We start from the raw sequence: 27,285 nt of genomic DNA, 5'->3' as shown, positions 1-27,285 counted from the left end.
AATTTGATTGCTTTTGTCCAGTAGCGGCCTGTGGAGTGAGGCCCAACAAGAGAAAGCAAATTGCGGGTCTACTTTGTACAAGGGTCTGAAACTGTATTGGGCTGATGGGCCTTTTTTGTAACGATTCATTTTTGTCTTCTTATTCACATATAAATAAAAGTTGAGTATTCATTTACCGTTCGAGTTTTACTCATTTTAGATGGTTTTGCGAATCGCAAGTTAGTACTAAAATTTGTAATCTATATCATCAAATGAGGGAAAAAAAGTATAATGAGTAATGCTATATTTACATAGTTGAGTGACGTGACACTTAATTTATCATTTATTGATAGATGTAGTAAGAGTATCACATTGATGATATAAAAATAAACTCAAATAACACCAAGAAAAAAAAAGAAAAGAAAAAAGGGGGGAAATTTTATTAGTGCAAAACACTTAAGATATAAATTATTTATATCAGAGGTAGGTAAAGGTAGCATTATTGAATACTGTATGTCACAACATAAATCAAGATAAAAGGACTCTTATCACTTAAGGGCTAAGGCTGGAAATATCTATAATTATTTATTTATACATGGTTCAAGAATTTTCGGTAACGAGTAGCATTTTGAACTTGTAATGTTGAAATCATTGGGAATGTGCTGTATAGGATTGGATGGGTTACAAAGTTATGCAACGTACGATCAATCTCTAGACGAATTCATAATAAAAGAAACAATTTAAAAATGTGTTGAAAATGAAATTAACGGAGGGCCGTGCGGTTCGGTAACAAAGGCGGGCGGTTTCGGGATCGCACGAGAGTTGGCCCTGGCTTGAATCTTCCAACAATCACCTCCGTGAATGCAACCGTCACTCGCTTGGGGACGATTTGTTTAGGAACTAAAAGCGAACCATTAAGATCGCAACGAGACCCGCAAGCCTTAATTCCAAAGCTGCTTCGATTTTAAAGTTTCACCTATCACCACTTTGTGCGCGAGCCTCGAAGTCTCGATTTTCCAAAGGCTGTTTGCGTATTCATTGCTCAGCAGCGAGAGAGAGTGAGACCGTGCCAGTGACAGACAGACAATCCAAACAAACGCATTACGCGTCGTGGCTCATTTCTTCTTTTTTTTTTTTTTTCTTCTTCGTTTAAATTTAATTTACTCATTATTGTTAAGAATACAAGAAACTACCACCAGTAATTAGGAAAAGAATCCGTATCCGCTGGAATTGTTCTCTCTTCCACATTATTTAAAATTATTTATTTAATTATTCTATGGATTGGAGCTCTTCTGGGCCTACGGCACGGAAGAGTTGAGAGGAGCTCAGTTAGGTTGGCTTCGGGGTGTTAGTGATATAGATATATACAACAACTTCGCTTTTATTATTGCACGATTTGCACCCACCCATGATCCCCTTCTTCAATTAAGGCCCGATTTCCCCAAGTTGTTCGCATAATCCACTGATTAATATTAAAAAGAGTGGGACTATTGGCACCCCTCAATAACTCTAATAAAACCCTTTTTGTTTAAAGCACCTGCAATGAAAATTAAAATAACATAATCACTAATATCACCCACGGGTTAATTTCATAAATGACCTTACCTATTTCTTCCTAAGACCTAAAAGACTTTTATGGAAAGATAACATAAGATCGCAAAATTACTCAATTTAGTGTATTATTATAGATTTTTGATCAAAATAAAGGAACTACTGACTCTTCCATGGCGAATAAATAAGTTTTCTAAAAGAAGCTACTATGATTTAGACAACAAGATAACTAATGGTGAAGTCAGAACTACAGCTGCAATTAAGCTTTAAACCCTTTAAATTATTATATTTCTTAAGAAATAATTAAGATTTTTTTTCCTTTCGTTGATAGCCATTAAACTGATTATTGAATGATTTTGTACATATTTTAAACCTAAAAGTGCAAGTTAACACTTGTGAAACTCACTAGTCAAGTGCGTATATAAAATAGAAAAAAATTATTTTGAACTTCCCAATAAAACTAAAACTTAAATAATTTATTTCATCTGAAGTTATTTGTATACACGATCCTTAATTTAGCATTTCGAATAAAGAATTCATTGTAGGTTTGCAGCAAAAATGCAAACAACAAGCAATGGTAACGATAAATGCAGAGTGAGAGAAAAAGAGAGAGAAATCTGCAGTTTGAGTTGAGAAAAAAGATCGGTTTTTTTGTCATTTTATGAGAGGTTAAAATTGTAAACACACAACAGGGGTTTCGAAAGAGTTTTCAAGGGGTCCTAATAGCATCACTCTATTAAAAATACCAATAATTTCTTTCTCAAGTGATTGTGATTTTTTTTTTAAAAAAATTCCAAGCTGGGCTGGCCTTCGGCCCCCGCCCGATAATGACTACTTGGTTTGAAAATATGGCGGTAACTAAACGGTTAAAACGTTGTTATTGTATCTGAATGTATGTGCTTATCAGTCGTTAATCCAACTAATTATGACGTAGTAGTAGTTGGTATATGAACGACTCAACCTGTGACTCGACTTGAATAGCTGAACAACGCCCATGTGGGCCCCAGATTCATTTGTTGTCTCATGTTTAAGGAATAATTTTTCTCTACCTTCTCTCTGTTGATATTTCCAATTTCTAACTTCTATGCTCACTAATTCACTATTAACTCCGCCTTCTATTTTGGTTCCTTGTGCAGACTGCTCGAGTCCCATGGCCACTGAGGTAGGTACTTAATTTCCTCTGCATTATTATTATTATTATTATTTTTGTTCTATTTTGATTATCCTGTGTATATGCTTTTTTGTTTCGATTATTTTGTCACTGAGTGACTACAGCAAATTCATGAAAAGAATATCCTTTATGAATTGTTCATGAATGTGGAGTCGAAGCTCTGTTCTTTACATTGTCTGACTAATGACTATTGCCACTATTTGATTGTTGTGTATGTTACAGTAAGTCGAATTGCTTTCCTCGATTTTTTGCTCATGACAAGCTGTAGATATTATCTGCTCTGGTCTGTTCTGTTATGTTCTGTTCGCTTATGGATTTTTCTTTTTAACCTACATATAATTTCTCTGGGAACTGTATGTATAATCAAAGAATGGTGTCTATATATGGCAATTTTTGAACTGGTCTAGCGTGCTCTGAAGTTGGGTTCTCCATCTTCCTATATTTCTATGACTGGGCTGCAAAAACATTTGTCGGTGCTTTCTCCAACTACCCCCGATAAGTACTTCGATCATTTAATTTGGATGCACATATATATAGATTTGATTGTCTGTGATTATGTTTAATTATAGCGTAATACAAAGATCATGTTGCATTCTACTGAACGAGAGATACTAGTCAGAGGTCATTTAGATTTTGTAAAATACATTGAAGTACCTAGATCATCTAGGTTCAAGTTTGGAAGAAGCGAGGCAGAGAAACAGCATCATGAAATAGCCAAAATCTTACTCATTCCAACTTCTGTATATTCATTTGATGATACTATTTCCCTTGTCAATTAGCCTTTCCGTACCACTAACCGTCTGTAAAATCATTGCAATTGTCTCATTCATGTCAACTCCGGTTCTTTTGAAGTTATTTGCTTGGCTTTTGGTTTACATGATTCAAAACTATGGAAACAGTCATGAAAACATGTGCAAATGTTATCATCTGCATACCGGTATGAGTTAATTGATGAGAAATTTCCAGGAACATGAGATGTCAACTGGGTGGCCTCTCGGGCTTGAGATTATGAGCACGAGGCTTCGAGTGACGGAGAGCTTGCAGTCACAGGCTGTTCGGGCACCTGCACCTGCACCAGCCGAAGAACCATACTCTATTCATGTCCGCGCAATCAGTTTCTCCTCATTCTCATCCTCCAACCTTGACACTGAGGTAAATTAATTTTACCAGCGTAGCGTGTCCTTTTCTTCCCCCTTTTCACTGTTATTTGTTCTTTGCCTGTGCATATATTCTCCTGTGATATAGCCCTTGTAGCTGCATAAGCCATCCTGTTTGAACTCCATCTATCAATTAAAAGACTTGTCATGATAATGCAAAACTGCTCTCTATATATATAGATACACACAAAAATTATTTTGTTCTAGATCATAGTTCAGATTGAAGCAAGATTTTGTAATACATATGGATAATTGTTTGTCAGTCCACAGCATCATTCTTCCAGGATAATAGCGTATCGCTAGGCCGGCTAATTGGATTCAAAGCTGGAAACAGAAGAAGCTTGTACTTCCCAAATGCAATCCGTTTCGAAGAACATGAGAGAATAAGACGAACAAGCTCTGACATGAGTAAAGGACATGGAATTTGCATTCCCCTTCTGAAAATGAGCAGAAGCAGAATCAAAACCAAAACGGTAACACATGATGGTCATGGGATGAGACCAAACGATCAATGCCTCAGCTGAAGTGACACTGGCATGCATATACACGCACCGGGATCAATCAATAAACACTCATTCACATCAAATGTAGCCCTTCCTTCTGCTGTCTTTGGTTCTTCGTCCAAAAATTAGAGGATTCATTGTTAACTTGTTGAAATTTTTCTTCGATTCACATCATAAATGGAAAACCAGCATCTTGCACTTCTTTGTCCAAATGGGCTACTTAGATAAAAAATTAATTGAGTTTGCAGCATGACAATATTTATCTGATGTGATTTTTCTCATAATAATGATAAGAGGCCTGCTATTCAGACTGAGTGAAGACAAAATGAAGACAGAAACGGCTCCATTCTCTCTTATCGTCTCCATGGGCCCGTCTTTTAGTTTAATTATCATTTTCCTAATGATAAATACACGGAGTGTGAATATTAGAGTTTTGTTTTTCATTTTTATAGACGATAATTTTTTATTTTTTTTTAGACCACAATCTAATTAAATCAAAATAGATTAGAACTTTTTGAACTTAACGAATCTACAACTGATTTCCCATAGGACCAGACTGGGTTTGACTGTTGGGCGAAATGATTACTCCTAAATTTTTTAAATCTAAGAAAAGAAATTGAGCAGTGGCACCGGCACACTAGATTTTTTTCTTTCTTTTTTTTTTTCCTCTTCCAAGAAGCCAAGGTTAATTTAAGTGATTGTATTTTAATTTTTTAACAACCGGTTTCGAGCTTCGACGAGTTAATTTTTTTTTGGAAAATTATCATTTGTATATCCTTAGCTTACTTTATTATTAAAAATACTACAATATTTTGAGAGTGTATCAATCGTTTATCCTAAATTGATAAAATGTATCAGCTGACCACCAAACCGTTAGTTGCCGTTTAAGTATAACGATGTCAGAAGGGTAATTTGGTCTTTTTATATAATACAAGTGATAATTTAAGGGTATACAAGTGATAAAAAGAGAATTTAAGGATATACAAGTGATAATTTTTAAGGGTAAAATCGTCAATTCACTGTAACTCTGTTAACTTTCAAACGGCAACTAACGGTTTGGTGGTCGATTGATACATTTTATCAACTAAGGGTGGACGATTGATACAACGTTAAAGTATTGTAATATTTTTAATAACAGAGTAAATATAGAGTATATGAATGATAATTTTTTTTTTTTTTAAAAGAAGATTTTTATTGTACATATGATAATATGTTAGAACGTAAACATATGTGTTTAAAAATAAAAGATCGTTAAACATCAGAATGACACGTGGCACACCACAAAAACTAGCAACGGTTGTGGTATACCGTATACCCGTAATCTCGTACGACAGCATACACAGCGCTGAAAATCTCCTCTACCTCAAAAACCCAACCAAAACCCTCGGAGTCAGAGAACAACCAAACTCCAAAACCATGTCTGTCGCCGCTGCCAGATCCGTTCTGCGGTCAACAGCCACCACCAGAGCTGCCGTCTCGGGCAGGCTTGCTGCAGGCATCAAACCCAAAGCCGCACCCACCAGCTCTCCTTTTCGAATGCCAAAACAAAACCCCCTATCTCAACGACTTTTCAGGTAATAAACTTGAAAACCCAACTCTCTTTATATCTCCATCAGTGCGCTAATACATCCATATAGTTTTGATTTGGCTAATGCTTGATAAATGAGTGATCCTTGTGTTTAATTGAAAGGTCGCCGGTGGAATTGAGCTGCTGCGTCGAAACGATGTTGCCGTTTCACACTGCCACTGCCTCTGCATTGCTCACTTCAATGCTCTCTGTTTCTCGTCGAAGCTATGGTTGGACCTCTGAAGGTAATTCCTTTAGCTTTTATGTATGTTTTTATTTCAGTGTTTTGAGCTACTGCTTGATATTCAATTATTTTTTTATCCGGGTTTTATTTGTATTCGGTTTGTTGGTTGATTGTTGATTTGATTTTTTATGTTGTTTTGTTCATTTGATCTGCTTTTATCAATTTGACTTTAATTTGAACCATGGAAATTGGTCACTGTGGTCATGTAATATTTTGGCTATGGAGTGGGGTGTTGTTTTATAGATCATTGTATGTAGGCGCTATTTAATCTGCACATAATTTTATCTTGAGGGTCCAATTAAGGTTCAGTTCACTGAAATTTGTGCTTGAATTAGGGAAGGCTGTGTTTGGACTAGAAGGCCACAGTTTTAAGATGAAGAGTGTTTCCTCTTTAGTCACTCAACTCAAACCAATTGTGTTTTTGGGCTTATTTTGAATTGGTAATTTGATCAGGACTACTATGTTATCTTAAACACATATGAAATTAGGATTCCCTTTTGAGAATACTTGATCTTCGTATTGAGGTGATTTGACATTTGCAGGAAATTCACGTCTAAACTTGCTTTCAATCATACTCTTCTCTAGGCATTTAAACTGAATCATAAATTAAATGAAAACTAATGTGTGGGTCATTATCCAGAAGAAATTAGGTGCAAGTAATAGTTGAACATGAACTCCAAAGGTCAAAGGTTTTACAATCTTTTTGCCTCTTTATCTGAACTATTTCTTGTCTTTACCAAGATTGGTAAACCCATCTCTCTATCTCTGGCGTACAATGAAAGAATGCATATCCTTTCCTTTTGTAGGGCAAGACAAGACTAGATGAAGATCAAGCAACAGGAGATGGAGTGACTCTAATTAGGTTAGGTAATAACATTGTCTTTTTAAAGGAATGTGGAGAGGCATGAAGTTGAACACTATGTATAAATTTGTGGATTTGGATATAACCAATAAAATACTTTTTAAGCTTTAGTAAATCTCTTAGTTTGATAGGTTCTTTGGCAAGTTCTCGTATTATTTTAATATTTTTTATGTCGTGGGAATCGATTTATGTTATCTTGCAAAACAGCTTCCATAATGCATGAAATTTGGCTCTTCCTTTTCACTTCGTCATGTTAAATTATTGTGTACGTAACTCCAATACTTTTCTTTTGGCTGATGGCTGAACAGCTTTAATGATTTTCTGTTGATTGGACCCTAGAAATGGCATGTCTGAGTTTATGACTTAACTTGAACCTAGTCTTCTCTTCATTTTCATGCCAGTATAGATACATGTGGACTATACTAATTTATCTCATTCACTCAGATTGCAATGATGATGTATGATGAATGTCAAGAGAGTTCCGGAAAAGTTTTTGTACATGCGCTCTAAGACAAGGTGGCGAAATAAAGCTTTTTAGTTGGATTTCTAGATGCTTTTTGCCTAGTAAAGTCAACAAGGTGCTGATTGAAATTTTGATTCAAGAACTTGGAAGGAACTAAATTATAAACCGATGCTTCTTAATGTTATCATAATCCAAATAAGATTGTCTTATAGTGGTTTTGATAATTATGATAATATGGTATATCATTGGGAAATTTAGTTGTATCTGTTAGTGTTTACTTTCTATTGCATGTATTTTTGTAAACTTATTCAATTCCATTCACGATATATTTGGTCCACGGATTGCAGTTTCTGCTTACTTTTATGATTGTCCATACACTGTTTTTAACCTTCATTGATTATGAAATTGAGTGATTCATACACTACTTTTTAACCTTCATTGATTATGAAATGAAGTGATTTGTTAAATGGTCAATTAAAATATTGGTATCAGATACGATAAAATTGAGTGTATGAACACAGAGATTTGTTGAATAAGTCTCCAATGTGGACATCCTCATTTTAACAAAGCGAGGATGCCACTAACAAATAAAAAAACACATATTTCAATGTACTAACAGATAAAAAAAAGTCTCTAATGTATTAAATATGTGTTTTTTTATATTTTAGTGGCATCCCTCACTTTAACAAAGTGAGCATGTCCTACTTAGAGAAGGACTTGAGATTTGTTAAATGGTCAGTTAAGATGTTTGTGTCAGATACAATAAAAATTGAGTGCACAAAGACATGCACCGGGCAAGATTATACTTTAGTCTGCACCAAATAGTGCATAAAGTTAGCAAATCAGATAGTATAGCTTCCATCTTTACTCTATCATAAATCGGAGGAGCTAGGTACAAGGTATGAATTTATTTTTTCAGCAGCTGTCTTTTAGCCCCCATTTGTACACTCGCGTTTCTTTTTTATCTTTTGACTTAGGCTTTCAAGTGTTTTTGGCCATCACTCTTTGTTGTGTTTAACTTGGAGATTTTGTTGTTGCCTCTCATAGTCTCATTCGTGTTTCATTTGCCACAACTTCGTAGTCATTGATCTTAACTCTACCCAGCTAGTTGTTTTTGTTTCAATAATATTCTTGTTCGAGTGATTGGATTTATCTTTGGTTAATTTCCATGACATTGTGGCACAATGTATATCATTCAGTAGTAAAATTTGTGCTTTTTGTATTGTAGATGGATGATAGTTGTTTCTTGGATGCGGTGCAATGATCGTAGTCTCCATGGATTTTATTCTGAAATTGTAAGACTTGCTTGAGGCATTGTTCCTCTTGGTTCTCAAGTGGTAGGGCAAGGATTGGAAGTAGGTACATTGTGGAAATAAGTCCACATAGTTTTGACTTAAGTTCTTTGATCTAAAGATTTATTTAATTATTTGTTTGAAAATGATCTAAAGATTTATGATTGTTTTCTCTATCTCTTGGAATCGATTGGATTGGCAACTTTTGCCATTTAGGAGATTTCCCTGTTAAAAATTACATCTATGGAGCCTTTTCTTGAACTGATTTACCATTTAGGAGGTTTTTCCCCTCTCTGGTCAGTAGTCAGCTTCGATGACAGTCTGCGTAAGTGCGTAGTGTCTAGTATGTGTGGATGTGGCAACTAATCCTGTCCTTTTTTATGTTAGTATGAAAGTCGAAGATATTTGGTTTATCATTTCTGGTTCATCTGGCATTTTAACCAAACATGGTTTTTACTATCACAAAAGGATAGTAATCAGCTGTGAAAAATCAACTTCCACTTATCATGTATACATCCGACCAGCTAACTGAAAGAGAAACTCAGAATTTGAGACAACCTTCGTTGTATAAAAGGGCAAAAGAAAGAGAAAATTATATTAGAATTGGATAATTTATTTTCCCCAGTTCTAGACATAATGGCTGATGATAGCACAAGATTACCCAAAGGCATTAATCAAATGGAGAAAAAAAAAAATCCAACCTTAATTAGATTTGTTTACAAAGCTATAGCCACTGGAAAATTGCAACATAAATATGCCATGAACGAAGCAGATGAGAAATGATCATTTGGAAGAGCTTCTTGGATCATTCTTCAACCACGTTCACCAATTCATACTCAACAAGGGACAAATTGTTGTCTTCTTTAACAACAAATTTAGCAGTCTCAGTGGCCTCAATGCGGCCCCATTTGTCAACAGCTATCCTCATAGACCCCTTAAACATGTCAATCTTTGCGTTACGGAGGATTACTGTGGTGCCCGGCTTCATCAAGTCAACTGCACAGAAAACACACCCGCCATTTTCACTCAGAATATTGGGAGTGGAGATAATATCAGCATACATATTGTTGAGAGAAAAAACCAATAATTTATAACATGATAATCAATCGCTAATCGTAGAGGGTTAATATAGCATCACCTATCATATTGGTGTGCGCATCTAGAATTAGATTTGACAAAAGCATGAAACTCAAGAAAAAAAGCATGGTGACAGTATCTTGCAGGCAGGCTCATTCCCAGAATTGCAATTGCAAAGCATAAAGCTTAGAAAGAGTCCATTTGCAAAGTACAGAAACGGCTAGCATAATAAGCAAAAGTACTGATAGCATGGAGATGAAAGATTCAGCTTGATGGTTGCAGGCAGAAACATTTTAGCCAAAAGTGGGATGCCTGGGCACTTGGCAACTAAATTCAAACCCAAGCCTCAGTCTAAAAATCCTATCTTACCCTCATTCTTAAGGTGCTCTTATATTAACCATCATCAACACTACATAAAATTTATGAGTGCCAAACACGTCTATCACGACTAAAAGAAAAACCAAATTCATTTGTAAGTAACAAATTGGGAGATCGAAAATTTTAAGCAAAAGAGAACAAAAGAAGATTGTCTTGAAAAACGATCACTAGATTTGAAAACAAGAATCTTGAGGAAAAATAAAAAATGGTGGACGGAAGTATTAATTGAATGGCAAAACCATTATACATGAAATAGCACAATAATAAAAGACTTGCAGGATGAAAACAATGTTGATAGGGCTGATTTATGCATAATTGATTCACAGCCAAAACCCCAAATCACTAGTAAAATCAAAGCTCAATAAGAACAAGCGAAGATATAAAGACATCTGGGTCCTCCGAAAATTCATAATCTTACCATTTTAACATTTTGAGAGAAGACACATTGCTCTTGTTCGAGCAGCTCAACACGCAACAAGAACAAATGCAATTGAAAATTTAGAAAGTTCCAAACTTGCTATGATCATATTTTATAAACACCAAAATAAACAAATAAAAAGGGGTAGCCATAAGTTGATCTCAAAATTCCAAAAATCATCAAAATCTTAGTACATTATTACTCGATAAAAAGAAAAATACATACATTGACAAATGCCAATAATAAAAAAAAGAAAGAGAGAGGAGACCTTGATCGTTGCGGGCAGTGAAGAGGATGGTGCCAGTATCGTCACCGACAAGGCACTCAGCGATTCGGGTTTGGCGGAGCTGTGGGGAAGCCGCACGATTTTTAGGCAAAACGGGTTCGGACTTCAAGACATTGACGGTCAAATTGTGACCATTGGTTCCCGGTTTTAGCTGATCCACTTTTGTAAACACAGGCTTTCTCTTCTCGACAACCTTAGCATTAGTGTCGGAGCTGCTGCCTTGCTGTTGTTTTTGGGCTTTTTGCTGCTGTTTTGTTGTTCTTGTTGCCATTTGAAATTTGATTCGAATCTAAGAAAATAGTTTGTTAAATAACTTTTAAAGAAACAGAACAACAAGTTTCTGATAGTTCCGTTGGATCGGAATTGGATTGTGTTTTTGTGTTCCCGGACAAATAACAAACTGATCGATTGTGTCGTGGCCAAAGCTTGTCATTGAGTTCGATGATCCTTCAATGCCGCGAATTTATGCAATTTCATTTTTTTTCACTTTCCCATTCTCAATCAAAGAAATACGACACCGTATTAAATGATTCCGCTATTTGCATATTTTAATTTTTTATTTTTTGTTACATAATCTGTTTTAGGAAAGGTTTTTGTAAATTCAGTGATGATACCTTTAATTTGTCGCAAATTCTATATACTATCTTATTTTTTAGTAAAACTAAATTGCCGTGGTTCCTAGACCTAGGAATTAAATATACCAATTCATCAATTAATCTACAGTTGTCGGCATTATTCGTAATAATACATTGGCTACAATTGAAAAGGTTTTATCAATCATCTAGGCATATCTGAATTTTTTTTGTATATCTTGCTTAATATTTTATTAATCTACATATCATTTTTCGATTTTTAGTTCCTCTAATAAACAAACAAGCATATACATCCAAATATCTTTGTTGCTGGAACACTGGTTATATCTTATTTTTAAGATTTTATCTTAAAAATAATATAATTATTTTTTTTATTTCAAGCAAATTGTACAACAAAAATCATCAGTAAATATTATTATTGTGAGATCCAAAATTGAAAAAAAAAAAAAAAACTCTCATCCAAGACCAAAGCCAAACAGGAAAATCGGATATCCATCAGACCACAAGAAGTAAGTTGTGGCTGAGAAATGGGTCAACAAAATGGAAACTCAAAAGCAAAATTTCCAAATTTTAAGACCACTAATAAACTGAAAAAAGAAAAAGAAAAACGCGTTGTAAAAAATAACGAAATATAAAATTAAAAAAAACCGAAAATTGCTCTCTATTTCCTCATCTGCGCGTCATTATTACCACACAAAAGTTTCTCTCTCTCTCATTTTCGTCCTGTCCTTCCTTGGTTCAATCGTCATCCTCATTTGGAGAGAGACCTCAGAATAAGAAGAGTATAATTAAAGAAAAAGTCAATTTTTATCATTAAAACGGATCCAGCTATGGTGCCACAGTTGTATGGTACCACAGCTGGATCCAACCATTGGATCTAGCTCTGGTGACAACTGTGGATTAGATCCAATGGTTGGATCCATCTGTGGTACCATACAACAGTTTAAAACTTGCGTCCATCAAATTATTAGAAATAAAAATGTATATTTCAGATTAAAAGGAAAAAAAAAAAAAACAGAAAAGGAAAACTCTACCGCCTCTCTCTTTCTTTTCTCTTCTTGTTTTTATTTTGTTTTATTTTATCTTACTCTCTCTCTTTCTGCTCGTATCTGAAGCTCGCCCGCAATCAAACCTGAAACAACTCCAAAGAACAAGTCACAGAAACCTGAGAAGAGATCTTTGCTAAGAGATTAAACGAACAAAATTTTCATCTTGTTTATTTGTCGAGATTCATTTTTTAATATCAAATATAATAACAATAATCATTAATAATCAATAATAATAATAATAATAATATTGAAGCAGCAGCGGCTCAGTTTCTAATATTCCAATGGATTCCGATTTCTGGACCTCTCGTCTGGCGGCCGCCAAGCGTCAGTACACGTTGCAGCAGCATCATCATCAGAGCTCTCAAATAGGTTCGCTCCTTTGTCCCTTTTAAATATGGATCCGTTACGTAAATATTTTTATTTAATTTTTTTAGTGAACTTATTTTCATTTTTATTTATTTTGAAAATTATAGATCGGCTGAGCATAGATGATTTTGAGGTAGAAGATGATGTACGGCCTGATTTTCCATGTCCGTACTGTTATGAGGATTTTGATATAGCGTCGCTGTGTTCGCATCTCGAAGATGAGCACTCCTGCGAGTCCAAAGTTACCGTAAGTTTCTTTCCTTTTATTTCTTTTCTTTTTTTAAAAAATAATAATGATAATAGAATGAATTTATGCTGTGGATATGTTTAATGATTGTTACATGTACTTTGGAGTTTGGTTCCTTGATTTTGTAATTTTTGTAAAATTTATCATCTCTGTGGTGTTGCTTAATTTGGTAAAATTTCTGTTTGACTTTCTGATTCATTGCCTCAAATGATCTTTTGTTTTCTTTTTTGTCTTTATATGTTTCCTTGGGATGTTTATCCCACGTTCGTTCTTATTGATTTTATTACTACATCTTTGATTTCCTTTTTAACCCTTGGGGACCAGAAGATATTTTTTCCATGTAATTATAATGATGCTTGCATTTTCATTTGTGCATGGAGTAATGAGGAAAGATGAAACCCAGTCGTTTGGTTTGCAACTCGTTATGTTTTGATGTAAAATGTTTAATAGGTTACGTCAGTTATAATGATGATGAAGAATAAAATCACAACTTCCAGTAGACTAATTAATCAGAAAACGTGGACACTCTTCTTGTAGTTTTAGGAGCTTACCTCATGTTTGAAATTATTTTGCCCTACCATCTGCATAGCTTCTTCCTTTTCCAGGCCACTTGTGTGTCCAATATGTTGTGAGTTTTGAAGGAGTGGAGGATGACAATTGGAGAACCTTTCATATGAGAAATCTGGGTAGGTACCCAAGATGGAAAGATCTTTGACTCTAAAACCATATAAACTCGTTTTATGCTTATATTTAGACGGTATAAAACTTACAAATCCCATGTTAATGAACTGGCAAATTTGGATGAGGATGGATTGTTTCTGAGCCTAAAATTCTGTTCAACTATATAAATAATAACTAGTTTGTGAGAAGGTTTAAGCCACTCTTTTTCACTCTTGTTCTTATAGTTAATCTGATTGAAGGATTACTGTGTTGTGCTGGCCTTTTATTCACTCCAACTTCTGAGAATGCGATCCATTTTCCTCTGTATCTTTTCAATCCAAAGTGCATCAATTGAAAAAAAAAAATGCAGATCAGAATAATAATGTTGAAAAGAGCAAACTTTTTTAATATCTTGAATTTGCTATTCAACTGTTCCATAACCGTTGATTTGGTGTGGGCTGATATCTTTGACTAATTTGCAGTCCTGTTTGATGCTTCTTTACGACTCTTATGCTGCATCTACATTTCCTTTTCAGGTTTGTCCCATTTGCTCAGTTAAAGTTGCACGGGACATGTTAAGTCATATTACTTTGCAGCATGGACACTTGTTCAAGATATCCTTTATGATGGAAAATTTGGGATATATATATATATATATATATTTTCTTTAATTAATGTGTTGCAAAAATTTCGGGTTGTATTTATGCCGACAAAACTGGTTACCATCTATGTTTTCTTTTAACTGAAGATTACTTGCAGAGACGTCGCAGATTACGTAGAGTTGCAATTCCTAGCAGTCAAGCACTCTCTCTCCTGGGCCGGGATCTTCGTGAAGCTCATCTGCAAGTGCTTTTAGGGGGTAGTGGATATCGGTCTAGCAATGCTAACATCTCTAATGCAGCTACCGATCCTTTTCTTTCTTCTCTTATTTTGAATTTTCCTTCATCAGAAGCTGAGGAAATTTCAAAATCTGTTGTAACCAGTACTGAAGATACTAGTGCAAAAAGTGCTGCACCAACACATATGTGGAAAACAAGGTACTGCTTTTTGGCACCAATGCATACCTGAGACACAGGCCCCCATTTAATGCCCAATGCATAAGCTGAGCACCTTTCACTACTGTCTTTTGGATTTAAATATTAACCTCTCTCCTTCTCTCTCTGTTTCTCTTTCCTTGCTTTATCTATTTTTTTATGACAGTTTTGATCCTTCTTTGAGTCATGAAGAGCGGGAAAAAAGGATTAGGCAAGGTGCTGGGAGAGCCGGTTTTGTGCAAGATCTCCTTCTGTCAACTCTGTTGATTGACTAATGGAGACGGTAAGCTTACTTTGAAAATAATGGAAGGAGTAACTCAAAATCTTCACATGGGTATATCTGGGAGGGAGTTTAATAGCTCTACATAAATTAACCAGCCAATCAATTCCTTATTTTGATGTGGAATCGGCTGAAGAGTTGGTGCTTCGTGATAATGGCCCAATCCTCAGCTGCTTCTCATCTCCAGATGTACTGCATTTCTGGATAAACAATAGTCTTCCAATTTATTGAAAAATGAAAACTTTAATTATGGCGAGTGGTTGAATTGCTACAATTGTTTATGCAATTTTCCAGCATATCATCATTTCAAGGTTTGAGCTCATGCTTGCATCTGCAGAAGTGGACATGAAATGCTCCCTTCGGTATGCTTCGTAATTCATATAAAATATCCAAATTGACAGCAAATTGCATGTTGTTGATGTAAGAGCGAAGAGGACTAGTTGAGGAAATTTTAGTGCCATTTCGTGTTATTCTCTCTGTGTTTCTTCCCACCTGATCATTTGCATGACCGACTCATTAGCACAACTTAGAAAAGAAATTTTTTTCATTAAATTGTAGTTGTTGCTTGAGTGTCAAATTTGATCAAATTTCCCTTACAATTTTTTTTTTTTTTCGTTTTTCCCAGGAAGAGCAACAAGATATTCTCGATCACGAGGATAACCTGTTTACTGTTTACTTTCCCAATGGTAAATATCTCTTCGAAGAGATAATAATAATAATAATAATAATAATAATGATAATAACAATAATAATAATAATGTTGGTGATTAGTATAAATTTTTTTTAATGTTGTTGGATGTGGCAGCAAATAATTATCTGTCTTAATTTATAAAATCAAGGAAATTTATATTTTAACCTTTGTAGAGTTTACTAATATTTATCATTTAAGATAAGAATGAAAATGTAATTGACTTTTAATTGTATATAATTGTAAATTTATTCTAACAAATATCTCCAATGCGACAATATGGGACAGTGTGAACACCGTCTAAAGTATTTTTTAAAGAAAAAATAAATGGTAATTAAAGTATTTTTTTCTTTTTCATAAAAAATAATAAAATATAAATTAAAAAGAAAGAAAATAATTCTATAAAATTAAAGAAAGAAATATTTTTTATTTAAAATTTTTTTATTGAAGTGTTTCTAAGAATTTTAAATATTAATACAATTTTTTAAATAAATAATAAAATATTATTTAAAGATTTTTTTTTTTTTTTAAAGATGCCCTTACAATTGTATAGTTTATGCATGAACTCTGAAATCTGAGCCTGATAATTATTCCGAATTTAAACAAAAGGGAGAAAAGGCAGCAACTGCTGGCTAGTCCTCGTTGGTGGTGACTCACAGCATCATCTCCAATATAAAAGATAAAGGCCAATGTCAATGGACCGTTGTCCTATCCGGCTATCCCGATGGTCGGTTACTTCACCCTGACAAAACATAAAATAATAATACTCTCCCTCATACAAGCCTACCGCCGAATTCCGGTAGCATAAATTTTTCTTATCACATAATAATAATAATTATTAAATAATAATAATAATAACACTAAATTTGCATAATAATAATAAGAAGAAGAAGCAGAAGTAAGAAGGCGTGTAATAAATAAATAAATAAATAAATAAATACAACATACATAAAAGTGAGTGTAGAGTGTAGCAAGTAACTAGTCAATGGTGGGCATCGATGTCGTCATCATCGTCGGTCGCGTTGTTTGTGGTGGGCGTCAGCATCCAGCACAATTATAAATAAACTTGATTCATTCAACCATACTCGGCTTCCAATTTTTCATAATTTATTTAATTATTTATTTTTAGATCATCTATTCTTCTGGTCTTCTCTATCGGCGCTTACATATACTTCAGAAGCATATATATATATATATATATATACATACATATTCCAAAGCTTTATTAGCTTTGCTTATTAATTTGATCAGATAATTCCTGCCATTCAGAGGATGATGGAGTTATTTGTGCTGGGTTGTACGGGAGTTGTGGTGTTCCTTCATGGAGCCAATTTTTTCTTCCATGTTCTCTCCCAGCATCTCGCCGTCCGTTCTCTCAGGTAACTGAATTTCATAGTAAACTGTTGTTCAACACTCAGCTTCTTGTCTTGTGTGTATTCCGTCTACCTTCACAAATACGGATCTCAATTGACTTTATAACCTCTAGATGGGAAAATATTCGTGTTGATTTTGCCATGTCTTTCCCGGAAATTAAAACTTTGTTCGTTAATTAGAACAAGCTCTGGAGCATCATCAGGTCAATTTTCAAATTCTCTTTTTTTTTTTTTAATTCTGACAGCACGTATTCATCTCTTATGCAACCGGTCCGATCTGAATCTGCAAATTTCTCATTGGTTAATTACAAATGTATGGTCATGTGATAATAATTAATTTGTACTGTTTGGAACTCTTATGTGATGAGAAAATTTGTGATTCAAATAAAGTTTTTTAACACGTGGGGGATTGTGTGATTGGTTTCAGTTTTCTGGGGTTTGTTGGATGGTAGAGCAGAAGAAGAAGTGAAGACGGACACGCAACCAATTGTATTGGCACTTGAAGTAGGCTGCAGATAGCCTTTGCACCAGCCGTCACGCTTTTGATTCGCGTACATTACATGATCCATCGTTTATTTATTATATATAATATCATTAGAGCTAATTTTGCAAGTAATATCCATAGTCGAGAAAATCAAAATAAAATGAAAGGATATATCGGAATTACTTATGGCCAATTAGCCATCTTGGCTTGTATATTTTACTAGTATTTCATAGGTTGTATCAAACTGATCTTGCCAAGGAATCGAACTTATAATATAATCTTTCTTTCTTTCTTTTTCTTTTTTTTTTATTCTAATCATCTAGTCAATTACTCTATTATATGTGTTTTAAGGTTATTAAAATAGCAAACCTCTTGTTGGTTTATGATTAATAATGTGTTAAACATACAAATCAAATGTCATTACGATTTATAATTTAACAGGGGATTAGTGTTTTCAACGATGTTAAGAGCGTCGTTCAAATCTCAATGAAATTCATTTTCATTTCGCAACAATGTTAAGTAGATTTTGTTTAGCTTTAAGGGTCAATCCGATCCGAGTGATTTCAAGCATATTTATTTTTATTTAATTGGTTATATGATTTCTTAGTGCACTCATCTACTTTATATATATATATATATATATATATTTAACGTTGTTAGTGAAACTTCATCGGTGAATAAAGGGAATTTTAAAAAAATAAAATAAAGGAATTATAAGGTGAATAAAAATGGGGTTTCATTTCTTCCATTTGTTTTATTTTATTGGATAGTTTGGTGGATCAGTTCTTCAACGAATAAAATAGAGAAGTGGCAATCATGTGAACGGCAACAGTTCTGGTTGATTCCGGTTCCTCCCTAGTCCCAATCATTGAAGTTGAAATTTCATTTTCTTTCGATCACACGATTAAAATCAATTCAATTAAGTAACGAGCGTGCTTTGGTGTGCTCCGTTTGACTCTTTGGTTTTGTTCACTACCAATTGGAAAATGCTTGATAGCCTGACGACAGCTTCAGAATTAAAAATAGATCATTGCTGCGAAAATCAGTCCATATGATCCAATACAAGACAACCTCACTCCAATCAAATTTGTATGATTGCCCATAACCCACTGCTTGTTTTTCCACTAGAAAGCAGCCTGAGAATGAGATGTTCTCAAAAACTTGTAGCCCGTATAAGTGGAACCTAAAACTTGCAACAGCTACGGATCCTCGTTGCATCCCCCCATGAATCCTTTCAAAGACATTTTATTTAATCAAAAGATTCTTCTTACATGATAAATACATTTAATGCCACCATCACCAATCTTATGAAATAAAAGATATACAACCGTCCTTTGCAGTTTGCACCTAATGTAGTTATTTCATCCCACTTCTTTATTAGAATTAGACCAAACAGATTCCAAATTCATCAACTAATAATAATAAGAAGCCAATGAAAGTCCTACCCACCAACCATTAACCTCTGTTGCGATTGGCCAATTTGTAAAGGATGGTCATGGATTTGCTGTTCATCTGTCAATAATAACAAATAAGCTGTCATTAAAGCTTACAAAAAAAAAAAAAAAGATCACTAAGAAACGGCAAAGTAATTGTAAGGAAGGACCGCAAGTAGTTTATCTATAAATATAAGTTAAGTTGAATTAATTAAAGATAATAGTAGCCTTACTTTTACTTACCGAAGAAGGTGGCCTGAGTCGCAAGTTATTTAGGTACAGTTGGTGGGCCTATGTGCGCCCAAAAAAATAACTTTCGACGCCCATTTTCTTTTTCCATTAAATTTTTATATGGTTGGAACATCAATATCAAATTAATATAACCAAAAAAAAAAAAGGATAACAAGTTCAACTAATCTTTTCTTGCGCAACGTTCAGATAACTTACCATGCATTACCTTCTCATTCATGGCTTGGTCAAAGAAACCTAATTTAATTAGCAAGCAATCACAGAGTCTGCCTTAAACTCTCTACAAATATACGGCAATATAATCACTTGAACTGATATTACATTAATAATATCATTTATTAGGATTAAAACAAAAAAAAAATCTCTTTGTAACTTTATTTTTTGGGTCTTGCTGAAATTGTGAAAATAGTGTCTTTCGATTTTATTCTGTCACGTGTATTTTTCTTCCTATGTTGATAATTTTTAAGGGTAATTTTCAAGGACTTCCCCTGAAGTTTGGTGTATTTACACATATATAGAATGTATGGATGTAATTACAGACACCACCCCTGCCGTTAATTATAAGTTAGATTGACCGTTAGGAGACTCTTAAAATTACTATAATATCCTTCCCACCAAAATAATAAATTGATAAATAAAGCTTTGACAACTGACGGGTAATAAGTTTGGCTGAAATCACACGACATCAGAAAAAGACCAAAATACCAATCAATGTAAAGTAGTTGACATTGCTTATTATAAAAAAACTCTTCAAAATCAAATGAAGCTGCCATTATTATCGTTGTAAATAAATGTTAATAATTTGAACAGCGACAACAGCTATAAATGGAGGCTTTTGCAGGTAAATAAATCATCAAAACACAATTTATTCTTCATCTTCTACTTAAGAAATCTTTGTATTTGTTTCAATAATATCATCCATTCAAATCATCAATAGAAGCATTCAACATAATCAAGATCAAACAGTGTCTCAACCATATGGATTTTCTAAGCTCAAACACATCCAGTTAATCAAACATACAACAAATGAGCCATGGCAAAATGACATAAACTCTCACTTCCTTAGCATGTCTTATAGGCTTGTCAAAGCAAACATTCTTGACATTGACATCCTGCCACATCTTCTTTAAGCTGGTGTATTACTCTGGAATTATTGTTGCTACATCAATCTCATCTCCAGCTACCACAGCCCGATCTCCATGTAAACATGGCTGCAAGTTATAAACAACAGCATATCGTAAGTAACAAAAAACCATTAATAAATTAAAATATGCTACATGAAAGTTTAAAGAAAATTATACCATCAATAATAATCATTTCAAGATGAGAACATCAAACAAGATTACGATATGGACTAAGCTGGTTTGAGTTTAAGTTTTAGAGGCCAAAACACTTCAAACTCTGTGTGTAGTCGACAAATTTGGAATTGATATGTACAACTCTTTCTATGTGTAAAAGCAAATAATTGTCTTACTATATGAGAATGAAAATACTATTGGTGATGAAAGCTTCCTAACATTACATGCTCTGATGAGCTCAAAATTTTTAACGATACATGCCACAAAGGAAGAGAATTGATATTACCAGCCTTTTCAAAGCCATGGCACCATGCTGCCTAAGTATTGAAAATTACAAGCTGGCACAACCATTGAAACTCCCAAACCCAATTTAAAGTTCAAGGATTAGAAAAAAAAAATCAGCATCGCTAATTCTAATTCTATGAGGCCTAAGATCCATCAGCTATGTTACTATCAGGATGAACAAAAACATTTGAAAGAGATGGAGATGTCTCATCATGGAAGAAAAAGAATTAATGGAATTAAAAGAAGAAAATAAAAAGGAAGAGATGAAAATGCAGATCTAGGTGAGCAATGGATATCGTTTGGCTAGTTTTTCTCTTCTCCAACACCAACTTGTTTAACCAGACAAAATTAATAGAACAACAAATTAAAGCTGTGTTTTAAAAGATATATTCTAAAAGCAAATTTGATATACTTCCAACTCCAAATAGATCAAGATAAGATGAAAGTATCACAGTGATTATAATCTTTTTTTTTTTTGAATGAGAACATCAGATTGTAATAATACTTTCTGCTTGCATTTCCATAAATTAGTTCCTCATTTGCAACCTATGTGCTACCAACATGACAGCTTATAATAATAAAATGATTAAGCATTAAATCGGCATAATAAAGATTTGAAGAACCTTGTTATGGCTATGAAATAGCTTTTCCATCAATGGAAAACAAAATAAATTTAAATTGGAAAGCTGCGTAAGATTGATTTGGCTAAGGAACTGTAGAATTAAATGATTTGTTTCTTGAGTGTTTCTTTTTTCTTTTTCTTTCTTTTGATATTAATATTTTATTTTACATATAAAATACACGAAAGAATTACAAGATGTCTCTGTTAATGTTTTGTTTGTTGCATAGAGTGATTCCCAAAGCTCTCATGCCTCATAAGGTACTGTTGTTATATCTATCTATCTCCTCTACTGCATGTGTGTGTGTAATTGTGTATATGCTTTCTTTTATTCCATTAGTAGAATATTACCAAGTATCAAAGCAATTAGTTAACAAAACCCTTACTTAATTTGCAGATATCAGGAGAAAGCCAATCATAGATAATATGCTACATAAAAGGTTTGCATATGAGAGAATTTCAACCCTGTATGTTTTCTTTTGGAAAAATTTAACAGTTTTTCAATAAATTATTGCAATGACTCTTATATGGATGCTTTCATAGAAAGTACTTTCATCCAAAACAGCTTCTGTAAAATCGCCATCTAGATTTAAACATATAAATTCAGCACAGATTTTTGCCAAAAAAACACAAACACATAAACACATAATAACTGCTCTTCAATTCTAAAGACGAAAAACACAGTGAATATTTAAAATTAAAAAAATAAAAGAAAAATAAAAAAAAATGAACAACAATCAGAACAACAACTTACTATAATTGACTAACAGAAAAAGAAATCAGAGACCACACTTGTCGAGATCTACATGCATAAAAAAAAATCAAAATTCGAAAGCCCATTTTCATTTGTAATTCAGAATCAACCCATTCTTAAAAAAAAAATAATCAACAAAATAATCAACTGCATCTTATTTGCATCTTCGAACTGTCACAAATGAGGACTAACCTCTTTCTCGCTCCAATTCCAGTCGCGGCTGAAGCCATTCACCGCCGGTACTCACTTCGTGGAAGTCTTGGGCCACCACTCGAACTCATCTCGTTCATAACAAAAGCTGAACTCTCCTTCAATTTGATAAAGTTTTGGGCAAAAGGAGCTGCTTCTTGATAGCTTTAGAAAGCAGAAATTGATGTTGGATTTTGCTTATGTGAAAGATAAAGGGAAGATTTTTGCTTTCTTTTGTCCATCAAGTATCGCAAAGCACTGGACAAGAGATTGTAACAGTCAATATTTCCCGGACATCAACAAATTTTCAGCTTAAATTTTGAATTATTTTAAAATTTAAATATGATTTTACGTATTTACCCTTCTATGCTGCATTATACATATTTTTATACTAACGGCAGGGGTGGTGTCTGTAATTACATCAATACATTCTATCTATGTGTAAATACGCCAAACCTCAAGGGAGGTCCCTAAAAATTACCCTAATTTTTAATAATGTTTTGGTTTAACTCCTCATATTGATGATTTTTTGGAATTTTAAATTAACCTTATTTTTACATTTCCTTTTTTGTTAGTTCTCAAAGAGGAAGCAGAAGTGATGAAAAGTAAAATGTCGTTAACGTAAAGAGTGCATGATAGATAATGAAGGGATTTCAAAAATACAAACCATGTCGTATCACAGTGAATCTTACTAAGTTATAACATTTGTAACTTACAATAAATTTAAATGTTGTCACCCATAATCTCGTAAGTATTTCACTTGCTACCATATTTTTGTATGGGATTATTAGATTATGTAAGTTAGCAGCTGCCAATAATAATGAAACTATAGAAATGGGATGCCTACAATGGGAGGAAGAAAACAAACTAAAGTTATTTTTGTTGTTATAAAAAATGAAAAGAAAAAATATATACCTTTCAAATTTCTTAACTAAAGTTTATTAGGAAATTGGGCGTCAAGAGTTATTTCTTGAGTGCATCTACAGGCCCACCCAATTACGATGTCGTCGCATAATAACAATTCGTTGGCTAATTGTTGTTGCAATTTAGAGGTTTGTCAAGTGCCCACTAGCCAAAAGGACGCGGCTTTAGGCTATATAGCGCGCAAAGAAAAAGCCCCTCCAGTTGTTTTAACTTTTAATGATCAGCACCAAATGGACTATGAAGTTTAATGTTTTTGAAAACTCCCTCCAAAAAAATCTTCACCAACGAATTTACCTACCTTTTAAAAAACCCTTCTCTCAGAAAACCCATTCAAAGTACATCCAAACCGCCACTATAATCAGTGAAAACCCTGAAAGTACCACTAATTTAAACGTAACCCACGATAGCAATTTTTATTTTACTCCCACTTCAATACGCTACTCTAAACTCTTGTCACAGTGTACCATTTCAAAGTCTGTAAATTTAGGCAAGGAAATTCATGCCCATTTGATCAGATTTGGGTTGTTGAAGGACCCAAAGAACAAAAACAATTTGATTAATTTTTACGCAAAACTTCAATTTTTTCTGTATGCCCGTAAACTGGTTGACGAAAGTCCCGAACCAGATTTGGTTTCGTGGTCTGCTTTGATATCTGGGTATGCTCAGAATGGGCTGGGCGAAGAAGCAGCTTTGGCCTTTCAGAAGATGCATTTGCTTGGTCTTAAGTGTAATGAGTTCACTTTTCCTAGCGTACTTAAGGCTTGCACCTCAAAGAAGGACTTGTTTCTGGGGCTGCAGGTTCATGGGATTGTAGTGGTTACAGGATTTGAATCTGATGAGTTTGTTGCAAATAGTTTGGTTGTTATGTATGCTAAATGTGGGAACTTTATTGATTCAAGGAGACTTTTTGATGCAATACCAGAACGGAGTGTTGTTTCATGGAATTCATTGTTTTCCTGTTATGTGCACTGTGATTTTCTTGAAGAAGCAGTGTGTTTTTTCAAAGAAATGGTTTTGAGTGGAATAAGGCCCAATGAGTTTAGTTTGTCTAGTATGATAAATGCTTGCGCGGGTTCTGGGGATAGTCTCCTGGGAAGGAAAATTCATGGATACTCCATAAAGCTTGGGTATGATTGGGATATGTTTTCAGTGAATGCACTAGTTGACATGTATGCTAAAGTTGGGAATCTTGAGGATGCGGTTGCTGTTTTTAAGGATATTGAACATCCTGATATTGTTTCCTGGAATGCTGTGATTGCTGGATGTGTTCTTCATGAGCACAATGATTGGGCTTTGAAACTGTTTCAGCAAATGAAAAGTTCAGAAATAAATCCAAATATGTTTACTTACACAAGTGCTCTTAAAGCTTGTGCTGGAATGGAACTCAAGGAATTGGGTAGACAGTTGCACTGTAGCTTGATAAAGATGGACATAAAATCAGATCCGATTGTGGGTGTTGGACTGGTAGATATGTATGCAAAATGCGGTTCGACGGATGAGGCAAGAATGATTTTCCATTTGATGCCTGAGAAGAACTTGATTGCTTGGAATACTGTGATCTCTGGGCATTTGCAAAATGGTGAAGACATGGAAGCTGCATCTCTTTTCCCTTGGATGTACAGGGAGGGAGTAGGATTTGACCAGACAACTTTATCAACAGTCCTAAAATCTGTAGCTAGCTTTCAGGCTATTGGTGTTTGTAAGCAAGTTCATGCACTCTCTGTGAAAACAGCATTTGAATCTGATGATTACATTGTGAATAGCCTTATTGATGCATATGGAAAATGTGGCCATGTAGAAGATGCGGTAAAAATATTCAAAGAAAGCTCAGCTGTGGATTTGGTGGCATTCACATCAATGATCACAGCTTATGCGCAATTTGGACTAGGAGAAGAAGCTCTAAAGCTCTATTTGGAAATGCAAGATAGAGAAATCAATCCGGACTCATTTGTTTGTAGTTCTCTCCTGAATGCATGTGCAAATCTGTCAGCATATGAACAAGGGAAGCAAGTACATGTTCATATCATAAAGTTTGGATTCATGTCAGATACCTTTGCTGGGAATTCTCTTGTTAACATGTATGCCAAATGTGGAAGCATAGATGACGCCGACCGTGCTTTTTCTGAGATACCTGACAGAGGAATAGTGTCGTGGTCGGCGATGATTGGAGGACTTGCTCAACATGGGCGTGGAAAAGAGGCTCTGCAAATGTTTGGTCAGATGCTTGAAGATGGAGTACTTCCCAATCACATTACTTTAGTTAGTGTCCTTTGCGCATGCAATCATGCAGGTTTGGTAGCTGAAGCCAAACATCATTTTGAATCAATGGAGAAGAAGTTTGGAATTCAACCAATGCAAGAGCACTATGCTTGCATGATTGACATCCTTGGCCGAGCAGGGAAGTTTCAAGAGGCAATGGAGCTTGTAGATACAATGCCATTTCAAGCAAACGCCTCAGTTTGGGGAGCACTTCTTGGTGCTGCAAGAATCTATAAGAATGTTGAGGTCGGCCAACATGCTGCTGAGATGCTGTTTGCTATAGAACCACAGAAATCCAGTACCCATGTTCTTCTCTCAAACATTTATGCATCAGCTGGCATGTGGGACAATGTAGCAAAGGTTAGAAGGTTTATGAAAGACAACAAGCTCAAGAAGGAACCTGGGATGAGTTGGATTGAGGTCAAAGACAAGGTATACACCTTTACAGTAGGGGACAGGAGTCATGCTAGAAGCAAGGAAATATACGCAAAGCTTGATGAGGTAAGTGATCTTCTGAATAAAGCCGGCTATGTTCCCATGGTAGAGACTGACCTCCATGATGTGGAAGAAAGTGAAAAGGAGCAGCTTCTATGCCACCACAGTGAGAAACTTGCTGTGGCTTTTGGGTTGATTGCAACTCCACTAGGAGCTACCATCAGGGTGAAAAAGAATCTTCGAATCTGTGTGGACTGCCATACATCATTCGAGTTTATTAGTAAAATTGTCTCAAGGGAAATTATAGTGAGAGATGTTAACAGATTCCACCATTTTCGAAATGGTTCTTGTTCTTGCGGAGGTTATTGGTAGTAATTAGAGGAGAGTTAGTATTTCTTCGGACTACGCAAACAACTTACATACTCTCAAATGGAGGCATTTTGTTGCAAACCTCAGTTTCATTTACTCAAAGCAAGATTTTCTTTTTTCTTTTCAACACACATGCATATGAATAATTTTTCAATGGGAAATCCCTTAAAGTTAAAATAAGGGATAAATTAAAAATAAAAAAAATACTCTAAGAGATTTCTTATTTTATATGTATCAAGTGTAACTATTTTATTATTATTATTTATGGTTTGGATTTTTTTCTCATAGTTGAGTGTTGCCCCAAACTAGAACCCAATATAAATGGTAAGGGGGTGGGGTGGGGAGGCTTACCCCATTTCGTACCCTGTTCTCCCAATAAATTTAGTGAGGTGATGATAGAAAATTTCAATGTGGGGAATGATTTCTCCATCTTCACCTCATTCCCCACTTATTTTATCGTAAATATAGATACATTATTTCAGTAAATTAAAATTTAGAGGCTTAAATAAAATCATCATTATATTATAAAGTACTTAAGTTATTTTTTAAAAAAAACTTCAAAAGCTTGAAATAATATTTTGAAATGTTATTAAAATTGAAAAATGTTTGAAGAGAGCATCATCTTAAGAGAAAAAAATATAATAATATTTTAGAATGGAATAAAAATTATATTGTAAGGTTTCTTTTTAGTTATAACCTATCTATAGTAGGTAAAAATAAACATAAAATTTATTAATTAATATTATAAT

At 34.3% G+C, this 27,285-nt stretch overlaps 5 protein-coding genes across 15 annotated transcripts; 4 read left to right on the top strand and 1 right to left on the bottom strand.

Moving 5' to 3' along the window:
* The first annotated feature begins 2,522 nt into the window (after positions 1-2,522).
* LOC18051608 lies at positions 2,523-4,666 on the top strand. Of its 3 annotated transcripts, XM_024191315.1 has the most exons (4): positions 2,523-2,562; positions 2,667-2,692; positions 3,668-3,853; positions 4,122-4,666. In XM_024191315.1, the coding sequence occupies exons 2-4, from the start codon at positions 2,681-2,683 to the stop codon at positions 4,380-4,382; spliced, it is 459 nt and encodes a 152-aa protein (XP_024047083.1). In that variant the 5' UTR covers positions 2,523-2,562; positions 2,667-2,680; the 3' UTR covers positions 4,383-4,666. The 3 variants fall into 3 exon arrangements, with proteins under 3 accessions (XP_024047083.1, XP_006449403.1, XP_024047084.1); XM_006449340.2 differs by lacking the exon at positions 2,523-2,562 and having other exon boundaries at positions 2,569-2,692; XM_024191316.1 differs by lacking the exon at positions 2,523-2,562 and having other exon boundaries at positions 2,569-2,696.
* A 941-nt stretch (positions 4,667-5,607) lies between these two features.
* On the top strand, positions 5,608-8,874 carry LOC18051607 (protein NUCLEAR FUSION DEFECTIVE 6, chloroplastic/mitochondrial). 6 transcript variants are annotated; one of them, XM_024191248.1, is made up of 4 exons: positions 5,608-5,935; positions 6,052-6,173; positions 6,979-7,039; positions 8,726-8,874. In XM_024191248.1, exons 1-3 carry the CDS (start codon positions 5,625-5,627, stop codon positions 6,996-6,998), a joined length of 453 nt encoding a protein of 150 aa, XP_024047016.1. In that variant the 5' UTR covers positions 5,608-5,624; the 3' UTR covers positions 6,999-7,039; positions 8,726-8,874. The 6 variants fall into 6 exon arrangements, with proteins under 6 accessions (XP_024047016.1, XP_024047017.1, XP_024047015.1 ...); XM_024191249.1 differs by lacking the exon at positions 8,726-8,874 and adding an exon at positions 7,479-7,834 and having other exon boundaries at positions 6,979-7,034; XM_024191247.1 differs by lacking the exon at positions 8,726-8,874 and adding an exon at positions 7,479-7,834.
* Positions 8,875-9,367: 493 nt separating this feature from the next.
* On the bottom strand, positions 9,368-11,444 carry LOC18051606 (uncharacterized protein At4g28440). Its single transcript, XM_006449337.2, has 2 exons — positions 10,931-11,444; positions 9,368-9,785 (listed from the first exon to the last, which is right to left on the bottom strand). Exons 1-2 carry the CDS (start codon positions 11,217-11,219, stop codon positions 9,595-9,597), a joined length of 480 nt encoding a protein of 159 aa, XP_006449400.1. The 5' UTR covers positions 11,220-11,444; the 3' UTR covers positions 9,368-9,594.
* A 1,125-nt stretch (positions 11,445-12,569) lies between these two features.
* On the top strand, positions 12,570-18,016 carry LOC18051605 (protein DEHYDRATION-INDUCED 19 homolog 4). 4 transcript variants are annotated; one of them, XR_002907082.1, is made up of 8 exons: positions 12,570-12,959; positions 13,064-13,203; positions 14,400-14,477; positions 14,617-14,900; positions 15,064-15,180; positions 15,803-15,863; positions 17,135-17,244; positions 17,666-18,016. XR_002907082.1 is itself a non-coding variant. In XM_024190436.1 (6 exons), the coding sequence occupies exons 1-5, from the start codon at positions 12,872-12,874 to the stop codon at positions 15,170-15,172; spliced, it is 699 nt and encodes a 232-aa protein (XP_024046204.1). In that variant the 5' UTR covers positions 12,570-12,871; the 3' UTR covers positions 15,173-15,180; positions 15,472-15,719. The 4 variants fall into 4 exon arrangements, 2 of the variants coding, with proteins under 2 accessions (XP_024046204.1, XP_006449393.1); XR_002907083.1 differs by lacking the exon at positions 15,803-15,863; XM_024190436.1 differs by lacking the exons at positions 15,803-15,863; positions 17,135-17,244; positions 17,666-18,016 and adding an exon at positions 15,472-15,719.
* A 5,559-nt stretch (positions 18,017-23,575) lies between these two features.
* On the top strand, positions 23,576-26,658 carry LOC18051604 (pentatricopeptide repeat-containing protein At5g04780, mitochondrial). Its single transcript, XM_006449329.2, has one exon. The coding sequence runs from the start codon at positions 23,690-23,692 to the stop codon at positions 26,537-26,539; it is 2,850 nt and encodes a 949-aa protein (XP_006449392.2). The 5' UTR covers positions 23,576-23,689; the 3' UTR covers positions 26,540-26,658.
* Positions 26,659-27,285: the final 627 nt, after the last annotated feature.

The sequence above is a fragment of the Citrus clementina genome, unplaced genomic scaffold (assembly GCF_000493195.1).
Source record: "Citrus clementina cultivar Clemenules unplaced genomic scaffold, Citrus_clementina_v1.0 scaffold_2, whole genome shotgun sequence".
NCBI lineage: Eukaryota > Viridiplantae > Streptophyta > Magnoliopsida > Sapindales > Rutaceae > Citrus > Citrus x clementina.
This window is presented reverse-complemented; position numbering and strand designations above follow the sequence as displayed.